Source organism: Aptenodytes forsteri, unplaced genomic scaffold, assembly GCF_000699145.1.
Source record: "Aptenodytes forsteri isolate BGI_AS27 unplaced genomic scaffold, ASM69914v1 Scaffold227, whole genome shotgun sequence".
In the NCBI taxonomy this organism is placed as follows: Eukaryota; Metazoa; Chordata; class Aves; order Sphenisciformes; family Spheniscidae; genus Aptenodytes; species Aptenodytes forsteri.
Window position 1 is genome coordinate 3,736,944 of NW_008795365.1, and position 14,148 is coordinate 3,751,091.

The 14,148-nt window shown below is 39.0% G+C and overlaps 1 protein-coding gene across 1 annotated transcript in view; it reads left to right on the forward strand.

Moving 5' to 3' along the window:
* SLC10A7 (solute carrier family 10 member 7) overlaps positions 1-14,148 on the forward strand; it is a gene marked incomplete at its 5' end in the record, with an annotated part of 150,493 nt that overhangs the window by 95,053 nt on the left and 41,292 nt on the right. The window contains one exon of the mRNA XM_019472334.1: positions 4,769-4,804. Coding sequence (XP_019327879.1) covers positions 4,769-4,804 — 36 coding nt within the window. The remainder of the gene's footprint in view (positions 1-4,768; positions 4,805-14,148) is intronic.

Genomic DNA, 14,148 nt, shown 5'->3' on the forward strand with positions numbered 1-14,148 from the left:
TGGGTTTTTTTGGTTGCTCTTTCTTTTCCAAAAAGTGCCAGTGACTCTTGAAATAAAACCATGTGAGAAATACTGCTGTACACAGATGAAGATTGAGCTTCAGTTCTTATTCATGCTTGTCTTCTGATGAAATTATTGAGAGTTCGTAGCCATTTTTCTCACACCTTACCCCATCAGTAGTAATGGAAATGCTGCCCAGTTAACTTTTTACTAACCTTTATTCAGTTTATAACATAATGCTGCTTATACTTCTGCTCCTTTTGTGTCCTGCTCTGATGAAGCATTGAAGAACATCTGTAGCTTTAAGCACGAGTAGGTAAATGATTTCAGAAAACACACATTTGTATGTGTATTCAGAACCTTGATTACAAAAAACTTTTTTTTTTTTTCCTTTTCTTTCTAGCCCTACTTCTTAAGACAAATCAGATGCAACTTTGGTTAAGGTTTTTTTCCACTAGTAATTGCCACATGCGTGTCATACTGATGACCTGTAAGAATGAAGAAAAATTGCATGGGAAATTTGTGGGTAAAGGAAACGAAGGAAAGTTCACATGTATTTCATGCCTCATTACAATAATCCTTACTTGTCTTCTACCATGTGTCCCTCTGGATCTGTGCCCACCTTCTTCTTACTATTTGCATAATTTCTTCCTTAATGATCTACCATCATAGTTTCAAATCCATTATGTTACTTCCTTTTGCTGTCTGATTTGGCAGCCAATTACATGTATTGATTCTACATATTCTTTTGGAGAATAAACACCTTTTAGTATCTGCTCTACAGCAGTGCTGTACTGGATGAAACCTATAGAAAACCTCTTAACATCTTTATCTATACAAGGCAAATAACAATTAAATGGATCTCCAGTTACATCCTTGCTGTTAAAGTGTATGTTTATGCACATGCTCGCACACACAAACCTGCCTTTAAACTCTCTTAATTAAGACGTGTTTCACAATCTTTACTGTAAAAACAAATGTGTTTACAGGTATCTGACTGTTCAGGCTCCTATGTTGTATCAGTGTCTCAGGACAGGCTGAGATTTTTTTTCTTCCCTTTCCACTAAAATCATTGAAATATATTCAGTCAGTCTTTCACATCAGAGGTGTAAATGGATTTCTTGAAAGTTTTTCTGCTGATAGCAAACGGCAGTCACTTTACAACTTTGACTCCATTGTGGGCAGCAGTCAGAAAGCTTAACACTCCACCCCAACTTTGAAGATGCTAAAACTGTGTAATGACCTTGCATTCTCAAGGGCAGATGCTCAGCTTCTGCTGGAGGTGCTAATCTACAATCTGTTTATCTCCATACACTGTATTTGACAGTGCTTGCCTGGAAAGCAAGGCAGGGAAAAGCGTAGCCAAATTTAGTTACTTTTTCCTCTCTGATGGTGTTAGTGTCCAATGGACTCAGAAATGATAGTCTTTATTTTAATTTTTAGCTTCCTTTGTGCTTTTCAGCCTGTCATAGTCTTAGAAAGCAGCCACACTGCCAGTGTCAGAATATGCTCGTCTTTGTGAGCATAGAGCTAGCGCGTGAGCTGGACCGTGTAGAGTAACTGTTTTCTTCCGCCTTTTCTTTATTCTGAGTGAATCAGATTTTGGTTTTACCTTCAAAACCTAAATCATCGTCTGTATTTTCTATTGGTAGACTTTAGACTCAATGTGCTCTATATATTATTCTTTAGTGGGTATGAATTGAGATGCATCACATAATGCTTATGAGCATATTGAGGAGCACATTTCTTATGGAGAGGTAATGTGTTGAAGCAAGGCAGCGTGTGCAGGGAAAGGTAATACCTTTTGTTAGACAGATATGCTTTAGTCATGTAAACCCTTCTTCAAATCTGGAACAGAAACCTGAAGAGAAGGGCTTTTGCACATAAAAGCACGTCAGTGTTTTCGGGTAACATATATATGGGCTTTATGTGCCCAAAGTTTGTTCTTTACCAACTCCATCAGTCGGTCTAGTAACAGAGGTTCCCTCGCCTGACAAATCTTGCCTTGCTTGCACCCATAAGCCATCACAGTCACCACAGCACTACTGACTGAACCCCCCCCCCCCTTGATTTTAATGTAATCCTGTGGTTTTTCAAATGGGTGCTCCTTATCAAAACAAAACATTAACATCAAATTACTCTGATTCAGCAACAGCATCTATTTTTTAATATGAACTTGTCTGTTCTGTCAGGTAATTGTTCAGCTTTCCAGGGAATTGTGTATGTGTTGCAAATGGGAAAATTCAACCTCACAAATCCTTTCTGTGGTGAGGCAACAGGAAACTTGCTGCTGATTATTAAGATCACCAGGTTTAATAGCAAAATTTTGTAAAGAATTGCTAGAATTGACCTTTTGAATGCTAGATTTTTAACAAGCTCAGTCAGGAATCTCTTTATGATGTATACCAGGATTCTCTTGCTCTCCGCTTACAGAATTATGAAGAAGTGTTGCTGTCACAGGGGTAATGTTTCCTTTTGTGACATTATATGCTTTGAATTAGCAGTGGCTATTGCCCATTGTGTTAATATCACCAAGCTTCTAAAGCAAATATATACCAAGTCACAGGTCCCATCCTAAAAGAGGAAGGACACCATCTTCATTTATCAACAAGACAAAGGGAAAGGTTGTTTTAGTTTGGTTTTTTACCTTTGCATTTTTTTGTAATGTATAAAAGTGCTATGAAATGTACTGAGGCATGAAGCGCGTAAGAAATGACTAATGGTGCTGAATTAATGAGTTCTTCAGATTTAGAGAAGAGCTGGCTGTACTCACCAGCTGGCAGTGTGCTCTCTTCTCCCTACACTCACTGCTCATTTGGAGTACAGGGTGCTTTTGGCGTATCACCTCCTGCTCCATCCATGCTCCTCTTCGCTCATGTGAAGGTCTGAAGGTGGAAACTTGCTGCAGTGGTGTTCTGCCATCCCAAAATTACAGGATGCTTAGGGAATACTCAGGCACTTGGTAGTATTTGACCTGTGCAGTGTAGTTGTCAATGGGGAAGGGGGAAGAAGGGGAAAGTCTGGCTCACGTATTCTTAGTAGTAGTTCATAAAAGCTGGAGTTTGGTCATTCTGATGAAGTGACTGTGTTGCATCTACATATACAGATCTTATTGTCAGTTCTCCATTCTAAGCATCGTAGATGCTACTGTACGCAAGTGTCAGTTCAGCTCTTAGTGCCTCCTTCCTTCCTCAACTTTTGTTTCTTCCTCTACAGCCGATATACTTGAACACCTATATTTCTTCATAACTGTTATCTGCATTTTCGTCTAGGCCTCCCTGTAAACAGTGAGTGACTCCCTGAAGCAATTCTTATTGCTTCTACTTCTTCTCTTTCTAGTCTTTTATGATCTATCATCTCAGCTGTGACATTTGCAAAAAGATAAATGATTATGGATAGCTAGGCTGTGGGGCAGTCAGATATGGCATATATTATTTATTTCAAAATATGTTTTTAAGTTCTGCAGAGCCTTCAAGTTGCACAGCTTAACTGTTGCCTCCTCGATCCTTTTTGTCTGCTATCGTTTGTGGCATTTACTTGTTGCATTTTGTTTTAAGAGCACAATAGGAACTCTCTGCCTAATGGGCTGTCTGGATCTGAGACTTTTTGTGGGCCGAGAAAGCAAATACAAAACTAGTCATATAAGGTTTTTCTTTATATTAGCTTCCAAAAGATTGAAGTAAAGCCGTGTTACTCAAGGTTAAATGAAAAGCAGGGGACAACTGCTTTTTTGTTCGATTGTTTTTTACTTGGAGCTAAAAACAAACAGAAAATAAGCATCCTTTTAGACGGATGTGAGCAAGTTTTGGACTTTTGTCCTTTAGACAATAAAGTTTGTGAATAGCTGTAAGACTAGTTATTCTTGAGACATAGCTGTATGAAGAATAATCTTGGCTTAGAGAAGTTCTGAGCAAGCTTTGTGAATTAGCATGCATTAAATATGGAATCATTTTATTGAGCAATAATAAAATATTGAAGTCAGATGGAAGGATGATGGGGAATTGGTATTTGCAGCTATGAAACTGATGTATGTCATGTTAACTCCCAACCCAAACAACTCATTTTAAGATTTGCTCTCATGAAACTTAAAATCCTCTAATTTGTCCAATCATGAGCTTTAAACCTGTTCCTTGTCAGTGAAGACAACAAATCTTTTTGCTTGTGTCTGCCTGGGGGATGTGGAAAGCTGAGATGGTCCTGTGTGATTAAATTAGATGAAAGACTTGCCTTCTACCAGTGAGACGCGAAGTCTAATCAAGTGAAATGAGTTTTGAGATCTCAGCTCATTTCCTTGGGAAATATCAGTTTACATTACACAGTCACAACACCTAATTCATCACAGTTGATGTGGCTTTTGCTCGGAAGAGGACCTGGGACTGAGTAGCATGGGACTTGATCACAAGTCTCCCTGCTAAGGAGGAGCAGCTTAGTGGAGTTAAGATACAGCACAGTGAGGGGAGAGCTTTAATATGTTTTTAAAAATAATTGTTCTATTCTGTATATCAGATCTTTTAGAATAGAGGGGCTTAGGTGCAAAATGGGGAAAGCTAGTGGTAAAAAAAAAGTTACTCAGTACAGAGTATAGTTTATAAAATGATCGATATACAGATGTTAAAGAATGTACACAGTGAAGAGCAAAGTTGAACTTCTTGTCACTTAATTTCTATGATATTGCATGATGTTTGTGTATTTCCATGCACTAAAGTACAAGGAAGTAAAGAGTATTCTGCTTCCCTGACTAACAGATATCTTTTTTTATTTCTTCCAGGGCATTGTTATAACTCCACTTCTGCTTCTGCTTTTTGTAAGTATCTTGATCTTAAGATGTCTTTTTACTGGGTAATCTTGCACCTATTAGACAGTATGTTTAAGATGGAAATTTGGGTGATTTAACAACACTTAAATAACGAGGAAGATTTTTGTGGTCAGTATTTGCAATAAGCTGCCTCCCAGAAAGGCCATCAAAGTGTGGTGCAATGAATGCAAACACTATCTGCACTTCATTCTAAGAGGACCAAAACCCGTCGTTTTTGCAGAATCACAAAACCATACACTATTAGTCAGGCTGGGTAAAATAAAAACACTTGCCAAGTAAGATGATCACTCAGGGGATCTCTTGGAGAGCTTTCACATGCAGGAGCTGGACAAGATTTGTAATGATCCAAAATGGATGACAGGCCAATCGGGAAAGCACTGTTCAGATAAAGCGAGCCTCACTCTTGGGCAACTAAGCCCACGGGTATTTTTGTGGTAGAGGTTAGTGAGATAGCAGCAGCAACACAAATTACTGGAGCCCCTGTGTACCACTAAATGTGGTGCTGCTTCGTTCCTGTTAGTTAAAGATTTCATTTTCAGTCGTTACGTCTTCAGTCAGGGCATTGGTTCCTTACAGTTCGTGGTAGAAGGAAAGGGAGAAGACCGAGTTTTATCTTCATGTTTCATAAAGGTATGGATGTTAGTCAGCGTACAATGAAGAGGCTTTAACAGGTGGGTAATGGTGCTTTAGTAAGTCCCTTGTCGGTTAGGAAGTCTTTATGCTTGTGGAGGATTTGCTGGCACAAATGGTATGGTATGGTGCAAGTTACTGAGGACTGTGGCTTTGTGAAGAGCAGGGAAATAGGCTGAAGCACTTGAAGGATTTCAGGAGAGAGATATGTTGTCTTTTATGTTTATCTTACTAATTGCATTGTATGTAAGCCAGCACCCTGGAAAGGGGGGTAAGTGTGAAGTTAGTTTGAAACAATTTGTAAGTGGCATGCAAGTGGCATGCTGTTTATAGTAGGGATGCTTAAGCAGCATATGTACTGTATACAAATATAGCAGTGTATACTAAACTGGGATAAATAGTTCTGTGAGAGTAACTAACATTATCAACTACTGCTTCAGTAAAGCTGTGTGGGAAGATTTTTATTTTACGGTATTTTTATTTTACTATAACAAATTGTAATTCATCTGATGTAGCTATGTTTACACAAGAACTGCTTTGACCATATCATATATATCAATACACACCAGCAAAGCTTTCTTGATATATCTGGGACCATAGACTTACTGTAGGTTGAAAAGATAACTGTTCTAAGAAAAAATTGGTGTTTTGTTATTCTTGCACGGAATACATTGATTCCAGATGGTCTGCCTCACTCTTTTCCTGTCGTCTTCCCTCTTGTATGGAATATGTTCCACAGGCATTCATCCAGAGACCTGTACCTTTATTTCTAAGTGACTGAAACTTCAGCTCTTTTTACTTTTGCTCACTGGCAACTTTGACCCTGCTATACCTCACTGAGTTTTGATGCTCTACATAGCCAAAAGGGCTATTTTCTGTAGAAATTGAAATGTTAAGGAATGATCTGCATACCTTTTCAAGCAAGATAAAGATCTTTCCTTTGGTGACTTTATGGATAGATAGTCTGTCCCATAAATTGCAGTTTTCACTGTTACTTCTCAAAAGAGGTAGTAAAACTTTGTATGTGCAAGAACAGGAAGGCAAAGCGTATGCCTCTGCTCTTCCTACCAGCCCTGGAGACACTTGTATGAGAAGTGTGTAAAATGCACATTAATTGTTCTGCAGTTTGTAACATGACTCGGAGCTGTTCTTCTTGAGGAAAATACACACATGAATTATTTTTTTCATCAGAGTGATAAACAAACTAGTCTGGGTATAGGGGCAGTTACAAAAGCTGCATTTTTTTTTGTCACAAAGCCCAAAACTTGAGGACTTCTCAAGGAGTTTTAAATATTTATATACCCCAAGAAATATTTGCTGAGGATTTGACACATGAATCGCAGCCGTTCTGGTCAGCCCAGCAGCACATCTTGCCAAGATGAGGTCTACCTTCTCTGAAGGTTCAGTTTATCCAGTGGCAGGTATTTAGGATAGTGAACTAAACATGCACACCCTGATGCACTGTTCCTGTACCCTGGCAGACTGTGGCTTGGACTGCTGAAACCTTTTTTTCTTGCGAACTTCTCTTAATTTTCCTTTGGGTTTCCTTGATACATCTGGCCTGCTCAACATGTAGTGGATTCAAGCACATAGTTCACACGCTTCTGTTCACTTGTTTACAACCTGCTGCTTCATCATTTCATGTGGTACTGTGTAGTTACTTTGGAGTGAGAAACACTGACTAGTAATTTCCTGGTTATCTTTTCTGGACCATTCATTAGTTTAGTCATGCAACTTAGCCTTAGTGCTTAGTTAATAAAGGGTGGAGTTTTCAAGTTTCAAGATAAAACTCTAATTTACTTCCACAGTAGCTGAGCTGGGCTTCTGAATACCGTTCAGGGACCTTTGAAATCAATGCCTTCAGTGAATTTTAATTCCTGAATTTGGTACTCACGAGCATTAACTCTTCCACAGAGTCATACTACGATAGTCTGAATGCTGTAATGTATTAGTGATCCTATTTGTTAGCCCCCCTGTATACAGTGCATAAAATACCCTTAGTGCTGCCAGAAATAACAGCAGTATTATTAACAAAACAGTTAAATTTTGCCCTATGTGCACCAGAGAATATAATGTTCTGAACTGCCTTTTCTGTTCATAATTGCCTAGTAATGTAAATATAAATTGTCTAAACAACATTGATAAAGACATGTTGAAGCTTATAATAAATAATGCATTTAATGCAAATAATTTATCATCTTGAATGGTGTTGAACATAAGATTGTCAGTTACACTTCTGAAAAGTGTATTTCTACTCTGAAACTTTTACTATGAAACTTTTGGTGTAAAGCTTACTCAAAAAAAGCGTTCTGAGAGGTTCTGATTGATTTAATGAAACCTTAAATACTGTGCACATAATTACTGGACTGTGTCCTTGTGAGGATGCTTAGCTAGACTTTTTAAAGAATAGCCACCTTCACCACGGATACCTCTGATTAACATTTTACCTAATAAGAAGCTATTAATCTGGCTTCCAGATGCGTAAATCTGCAATATCATCATCCTCATGTTAACCCTTATTATTAACAGTTAATATGTTATATTCCCAGCAAAGATGTTATAAATGGGCAATGTCCCATAAACTACATATAATTGATTAGAGTTCATATATGTGGTGAGCAGGAGTGTTGAAACAAAGTGCTGCAAGATACATCAGTTTCAAGTTAACATGGGGTTATGCTGTTCACATTTCTTTGCAACATTCTGCAATGTTTCATTGATGATGATTAGGAGGCTGTGTACCAAAGCATTCAGAGAAGGATGCTGTCTGTCTTCCTCTTGTCAGGTCATATACTTAGCTGAAGCCAGAGGTAACAGATTGATCATGAAATTTTTTAAAGCAGAGAAGTAAGTTTTATTTTCTCAAAGGCATTTGGGGGAAAAAAAACCCCACCAACTAGAAATTGAAGTGTAGACTAAATTTTGCTTTTGCAAATAACTATATTGCTATCAATAAATAATGACTACGAATAGGTTAAGTAATGCCTGAGGAAATTAGTCACTTGGGTATGACTGTCCATCTTTACTTATCATATGACTTGTTCTCTAAGTTCGGTTTAGTTATTTCCTTTAATAATTGTAATAACATTTTATGATTTGTAATAACAGTTCATGATTTGGATTCTTAAGTGTGCTGCATTTGGGCACATTTACATTACTAAAAGACAGTTAAAAAGGTGTCATCATACTGTGAAGGTAACAGTGCTGTGATCTCTTTAATAACCTTGAGATGCCAGCATCTTTTTACGATGTCTCATTTGAAAGATAGAACTTCAGGAGCACTGCACTCTGCAACAGTTGTAGCTGTATCAACTCACTCATATGTCCTTAGATTGTAACTTTAGTCATAAAAACTGGGAATATGTATGAATGCAGTTTTATTTTAATTGAGGGATTTCGTATGCCTTTGTATTGCACAGGATGGAGGCCAGCCTGATGCCTCAGCAAGGTCACGTCTCTTGGATTTGCCCTGGAAGCAGAGTGAGCATAGATATTGTACTACCATGTAAGAGGATGATGCAGAGTGACCTTTCTCGTGTGAACGTAGCTCTGTTCCTTTCCAGCCGCACTGGGATAGAGTTGCCTTCTCTGTCCTTAAAGTTGATTGAGCACGTTGGACTGGCAATTTTACCAAGCCACACAAGCTTACGATTTTGTTCATTGTATTTGATATCAAAATACAAGAAGTCAGTCATCTGCACACGTGTTGGAGCCAAATGTGATGCTGTGGTTTTTATGGCACAGTATCCCAGCCTTGCCAGCTTCTTGGTATTACCCTTACTGTTGAGACTCAACGCCTGACGGATGTGGTCTCTTCAGTTGTTGGAAGCACAGCCAGTTAGCTATCAAAGTAACAAAAGTCAAGGTGTGTGAATCTGTGTATTTTTATTGAAAGCCATCAAAGAAAATGTTAGAGATAAGTGTTTCACATTTTTATGTACTTTACATTCTTCAGAAGGATGCCTGCAAACCAGTTAACATGGAATGTTAAAGAGCCAAGGCAAAATTCGTGTGTATTTCTAAAAACACATTTGGCAAAAACCTCTATGTAACTGTCACGCATTGCTCCCATGTTTGCTGTTTTACCGAAGATTACCATGACATTTGTGTCAAAGTGGAATCTTCCCAAGGCTTTATCAGCTTGCTCCTTTTCTTGATTTATTCAGTGATGTTTTCTTTTCTGGTACCCTCTCAAATTTCTGAATTATGTAGCAGGCATTTTTATGGTGGCATTGTAGTGGTGATGCCCTAAGTACTAGAAAGTAGCGCTGCTGAAAGAATTCAGGAGTAGACAAGTGAAGGAAATTCTGTGCAAGTATTGCAGAGAAAACTGAAATAAAATGACTGGTGAATAAGGACATGAATGCAACTAGAAGCTGATTGAAATACTGAAGTTAAAAGCTTTCCCCTATATTCACAATCCTGAAATTAAAATGTTGTTTTAAAAGTTGTTGATACTTAATACATTTTTGCCAAGTCTTCTCCAATCTCTTCAGTCTGTGTTTCAGATAAATCTTTTTATTAAAAGGAACTGTCATTACATATTTTTTTTAAACAGGATTTCTACACACTATGTCTTGGTTTTCCTCTCAAGCACTTGGTAAATGAAAGTTGTTACCAGTCAAATGAATCGTTAAATATGCAAATATTTCGGTAGCTGGAAAGCCTTGGAAGTTGGTAAGGAAGTTGCAGCTAATGGATTTCACTAGTATGTGACAAAAGGCTGATTACAGGGGTGGGGGTGGGTGGGAAGGGAGGGAAGGGGAAGCAGCATAGTGCATTAGTTGTTAACAGATCAACTCATTCATGTGGAAGATTTAAAGTGCATCATTATTTCTACCTGGTTATTTACCTCACTGTTTCCTTTCTCTGTAATCAGTGGGAAGACAAAATTCTCTGATCTGATCCAAACCCTTTACAATTAACGAGAACTTTTTAATGACTGCCGTGAAATATTTGCTTCATCATGTTATTCCTTTTTCAAATTCACCTTTTATGGCTTTGTTATATAAATTGCATACAAATAACAGTCAGAGAATAACAGAAGCCTTCCCTCTTCCTGACACACACACACACAAAATATTGTAAATTTGTCGAAGTAGAAGACTCTAAAATATGTAACGTTTCTGTGGAGGACTTTCTTTTCTACTTGGTTTTGCTCTTGAAGTTTTAATCTATACAATGCTAGGGGAGCCTTTTAAGTACACATCCTGCTTCTACACAGCAGAAGGTAACCACACATCTTAATAGGATCATAGAACCAGGATACCAGGAGGATCCTGTCCTGACTCACCCAGTCCACCTCTCTTCCATGCTGTGCAATTCACCTCAAAACTGAACAACTGAACAACTTAAAAGTAAGGATTTTTGCTCTCCCTCCACCCTTGCAATACTAGAAACTTGTGTCTCTGATGAGCAGAAACCTAATTTCCAGTCAGTATTTGTGACAGGTGTTTTACCCAATTGTCTTTGTTGCCAATGTTACCATACACCTGAATAGCACTTCTCTGAAATTTATCACCCTGGCTCGGGCATACTGTACAATCCTATCCTCTTTCCCAGTCTTCAGTCAGCTAGGCTAAACAAGCCATAACTAACATAAATACAAAAAATAAAACAAGTCCCTTGTTCTGAGGTGTTTTGTGCACCTGTTCCAGTTTTAATTCCTTCTTCAGCCCAGGTGATAAGAATCGTGCACAGTTGCACAGTGTTCTTCACAAGGGCTTATCCAGGCCTTGTGCAAAGTTGCAAGTATCCCCTACCTTGATTGATTTATTTCTTCTGGTATGTCACAGCTGCCTTTTTCATGGGTACATAATATTCATGGTTCTTAATTATCCTGTATTTACTAATCTCTTTCCAGTTAGTCACCCTCTTGTTTGCAGTGGAATTTCTGGGTGCTAGTCCTTAAGTCTCAGCTCTCCAAGGGTATTAATCATCTAACTCCCATTTAGGTGCCTTTGGGTTGTACGCTTGACCTCATTTCTTTACATTAGCCCTCAAGATCATTCTACCATATTAAAGTGGAAGAGTAGCTCTGATATATTTCAGATTAAGAATACCTATGGTTATTTTTACGGCTCTATAAAAGGCTTTAAAATCAACAGGTGTGTTTGGATTGGCTTGGTATTTGATGTGTCATAGGGGAGCCCAGAACAGGATTAGGCATCTGTGATCGCTTTACAGATCACAGAACAAGGGAACCCCAAAATATACAGTCTCCTTGCCCAAGCCGGGGGGGGGGGGGGGGGGTGCTTCCCCAAGACGGGGGGGGGGGGGGGGGAAGTTGACAGATTGTCAGCTTTTCTTTTTCCACACTTCTGATTATGAAACTTTGATTTTTTTATTTTTTTATTTTTTTTAAACAAAGCTGGAGGGTATATGTAGACAGCTAGGTTTTTTTACGTTTGTGCCAAATCAATTCCCATGGCCACAGATGCATATAGAATATGCAAGAATTTGCAAAATATACCATAAGACTAGAACATCTCTTTTCTTTAGCAGAACTAGAGACTTATGTCTGCCTTTAATTTTTAAGACTAACAATGAAAGATCTATTTGTTAAAATACATGACTGCCAAACCATTGAAGGTGATCTCTGTGGTACCTTTAGCCCCTTTCTCTGAGGCAAGAGACACCTTGCAGTTTTTGATAGGCAGAATTAAAAGCTTTATTTTAAAATTTAAATGCATTCTATAGATGCTCCATTCCAGTGATACGCCTCCCCTTCCAGTCCCTCTCCTGCTGTTAGCACCCATTAGAGGTGGACAATTTCAGTACCAATGACTCTTGGTCAATCTCTGGGTGCTGGCATCTTTTACACAGCTTCTCTGCCTTACCAAGATATCTAAATGCTCTGCATGTGAATGCCTTTAAAGCAGTGGAGTAGGAAGAACATCGCAGTGACCTGCCAGCTCTGTTTAGACTGCTGTGAAATGTTATGCAAGAATGACCGTTTCATCTCTTTCGACCTCCTGCCTGAAATCTAGAGCCAGGCACCGTGGAACTCGTAGGCGCCCGTCGGCGCCCTTCCCGTGGAGTAGCACGGACTCTTCCTACTTCCCAGAGCCTCAGCATCATTACAGTTAGTGCCCATTGCAGTGTACTCACTGCAGAGCATTTCCCTTTGCCAAGTACCTGGGTTAGCGAGGGCGATGTGCATACTTTTCTGCTGTAACATAGCATACCACAATGACTGGGTCAGGATAAGGATTCTGGAAAGAGTCCAAAGCAAGGGAGGGTTTAGTTCAGGTGGTCACACTTGTTCATTGTCCTTTGTTACTGAACTGGATCCCATCCACATCTTTTCCAAAAGCGCATCACCTTCCATGTCCTTTCTGTAACAGGGCTGTCATCCACAACAGGGCGTGAAGGGATTAGCGCATGGGGTGGTCCAGACAGGCCTCTAAGGCAGCTGAATCTGGGCTGGATGAGAGTAACCAGAAGCAGTGACGATACAGCATTGAACACAAAATTTAAAAAGATGGGTATCAGAGTAGCCTGACCTGAAGGTGGAAAAGAAAAGCTTAAATTAAACATCTCACATGAGAGAGCAGCCAGTGACATCCCCCCCTCAGTTCTGCCCTGTTTTCACCCGTGCCTCGCTTCCTCATCTGTGCTCAACAAATGGCGAGGCTGAAGCTGGGTGATGGTGTATGAAGAGCACAAAGACACAACCTGAGAAAACATGTTAATTGCAGGAGAACAGTGGAAGAGTAAGGCCCCAAAGGACAGCTGCCTCCAAAGTGGACTCAATATGTGCAGCACATGTGGCACTGGATTGTAATTTGGTGTGACTGGTAGGAGGTGTGTTTCTTCAGAGTCAGTGGCAGTTGTAGACGTGGGAACACCCGCGGTGATACCTGCCTGGTCGGCCAGAAAGATAAGAATGGAGCATCTGGCTTGTGGAGGCAGTCTAGGCCAGGAAGTGGAATTGTCTTGTTTTTATGCAAGGAAGGGGTTTTTTGTTTGGTTGGTTTTTGCTTTTTGTTTTTACCACAACCAGTTAAATATAGCCTATCAATTAAGGATAAGCCAATGTTTCTACCACAAACTCATAAAGAAACCCACTAAATAATTTGTCAGGAGTTTTTTAAAACAGGCAGTCTCTTGAGAAGAAAGGTCTAGGATTAAATTAGCAAGAATGCTGCAGGTCAGGTTTGAAGTACTGCATGGTGACAGAATTGTTTGGAAAGATTTGCCTGGAATTCTCTTTCATTACAGCCATATCCAGCAAACACTTGCAGAAGGTGCAGTTCCTTCTCATCTGAGTTGTCTTTCTGAAATCACTCAGATTATTTAAGTGAAAAGTGCCTTTCCCTAAGCAAGACTTTTCAGGGTCTTTTTTTGAATAATGAGTCTATTCAAGCAGGGCTGGCTTATTAATAAACCTTTAACTGAAATGCTGCTATCCAGAATAGCACAAAACGATCACTTTACAATATCAAATTTCTGTTTTAAAAATGTTCTAAAATAAGCTTAGACAATACAGTAAAATGAAAATTTGTGATAGCTTTTTAATTAAATGGTGCATTTTATCTTCCATAAGAGATTCCGATCAGGTTATTTTTTACAGCTATAAATCACCAGTTTGATTCTATGATGTTTTTATACCAGTTCTTACAGTACTTCTTCTGTTTGCCTGTGAAGAAAGGTTCATTTTTAGGCATGGAGATGATTATAACAAGGAGGGCAGCCAAATA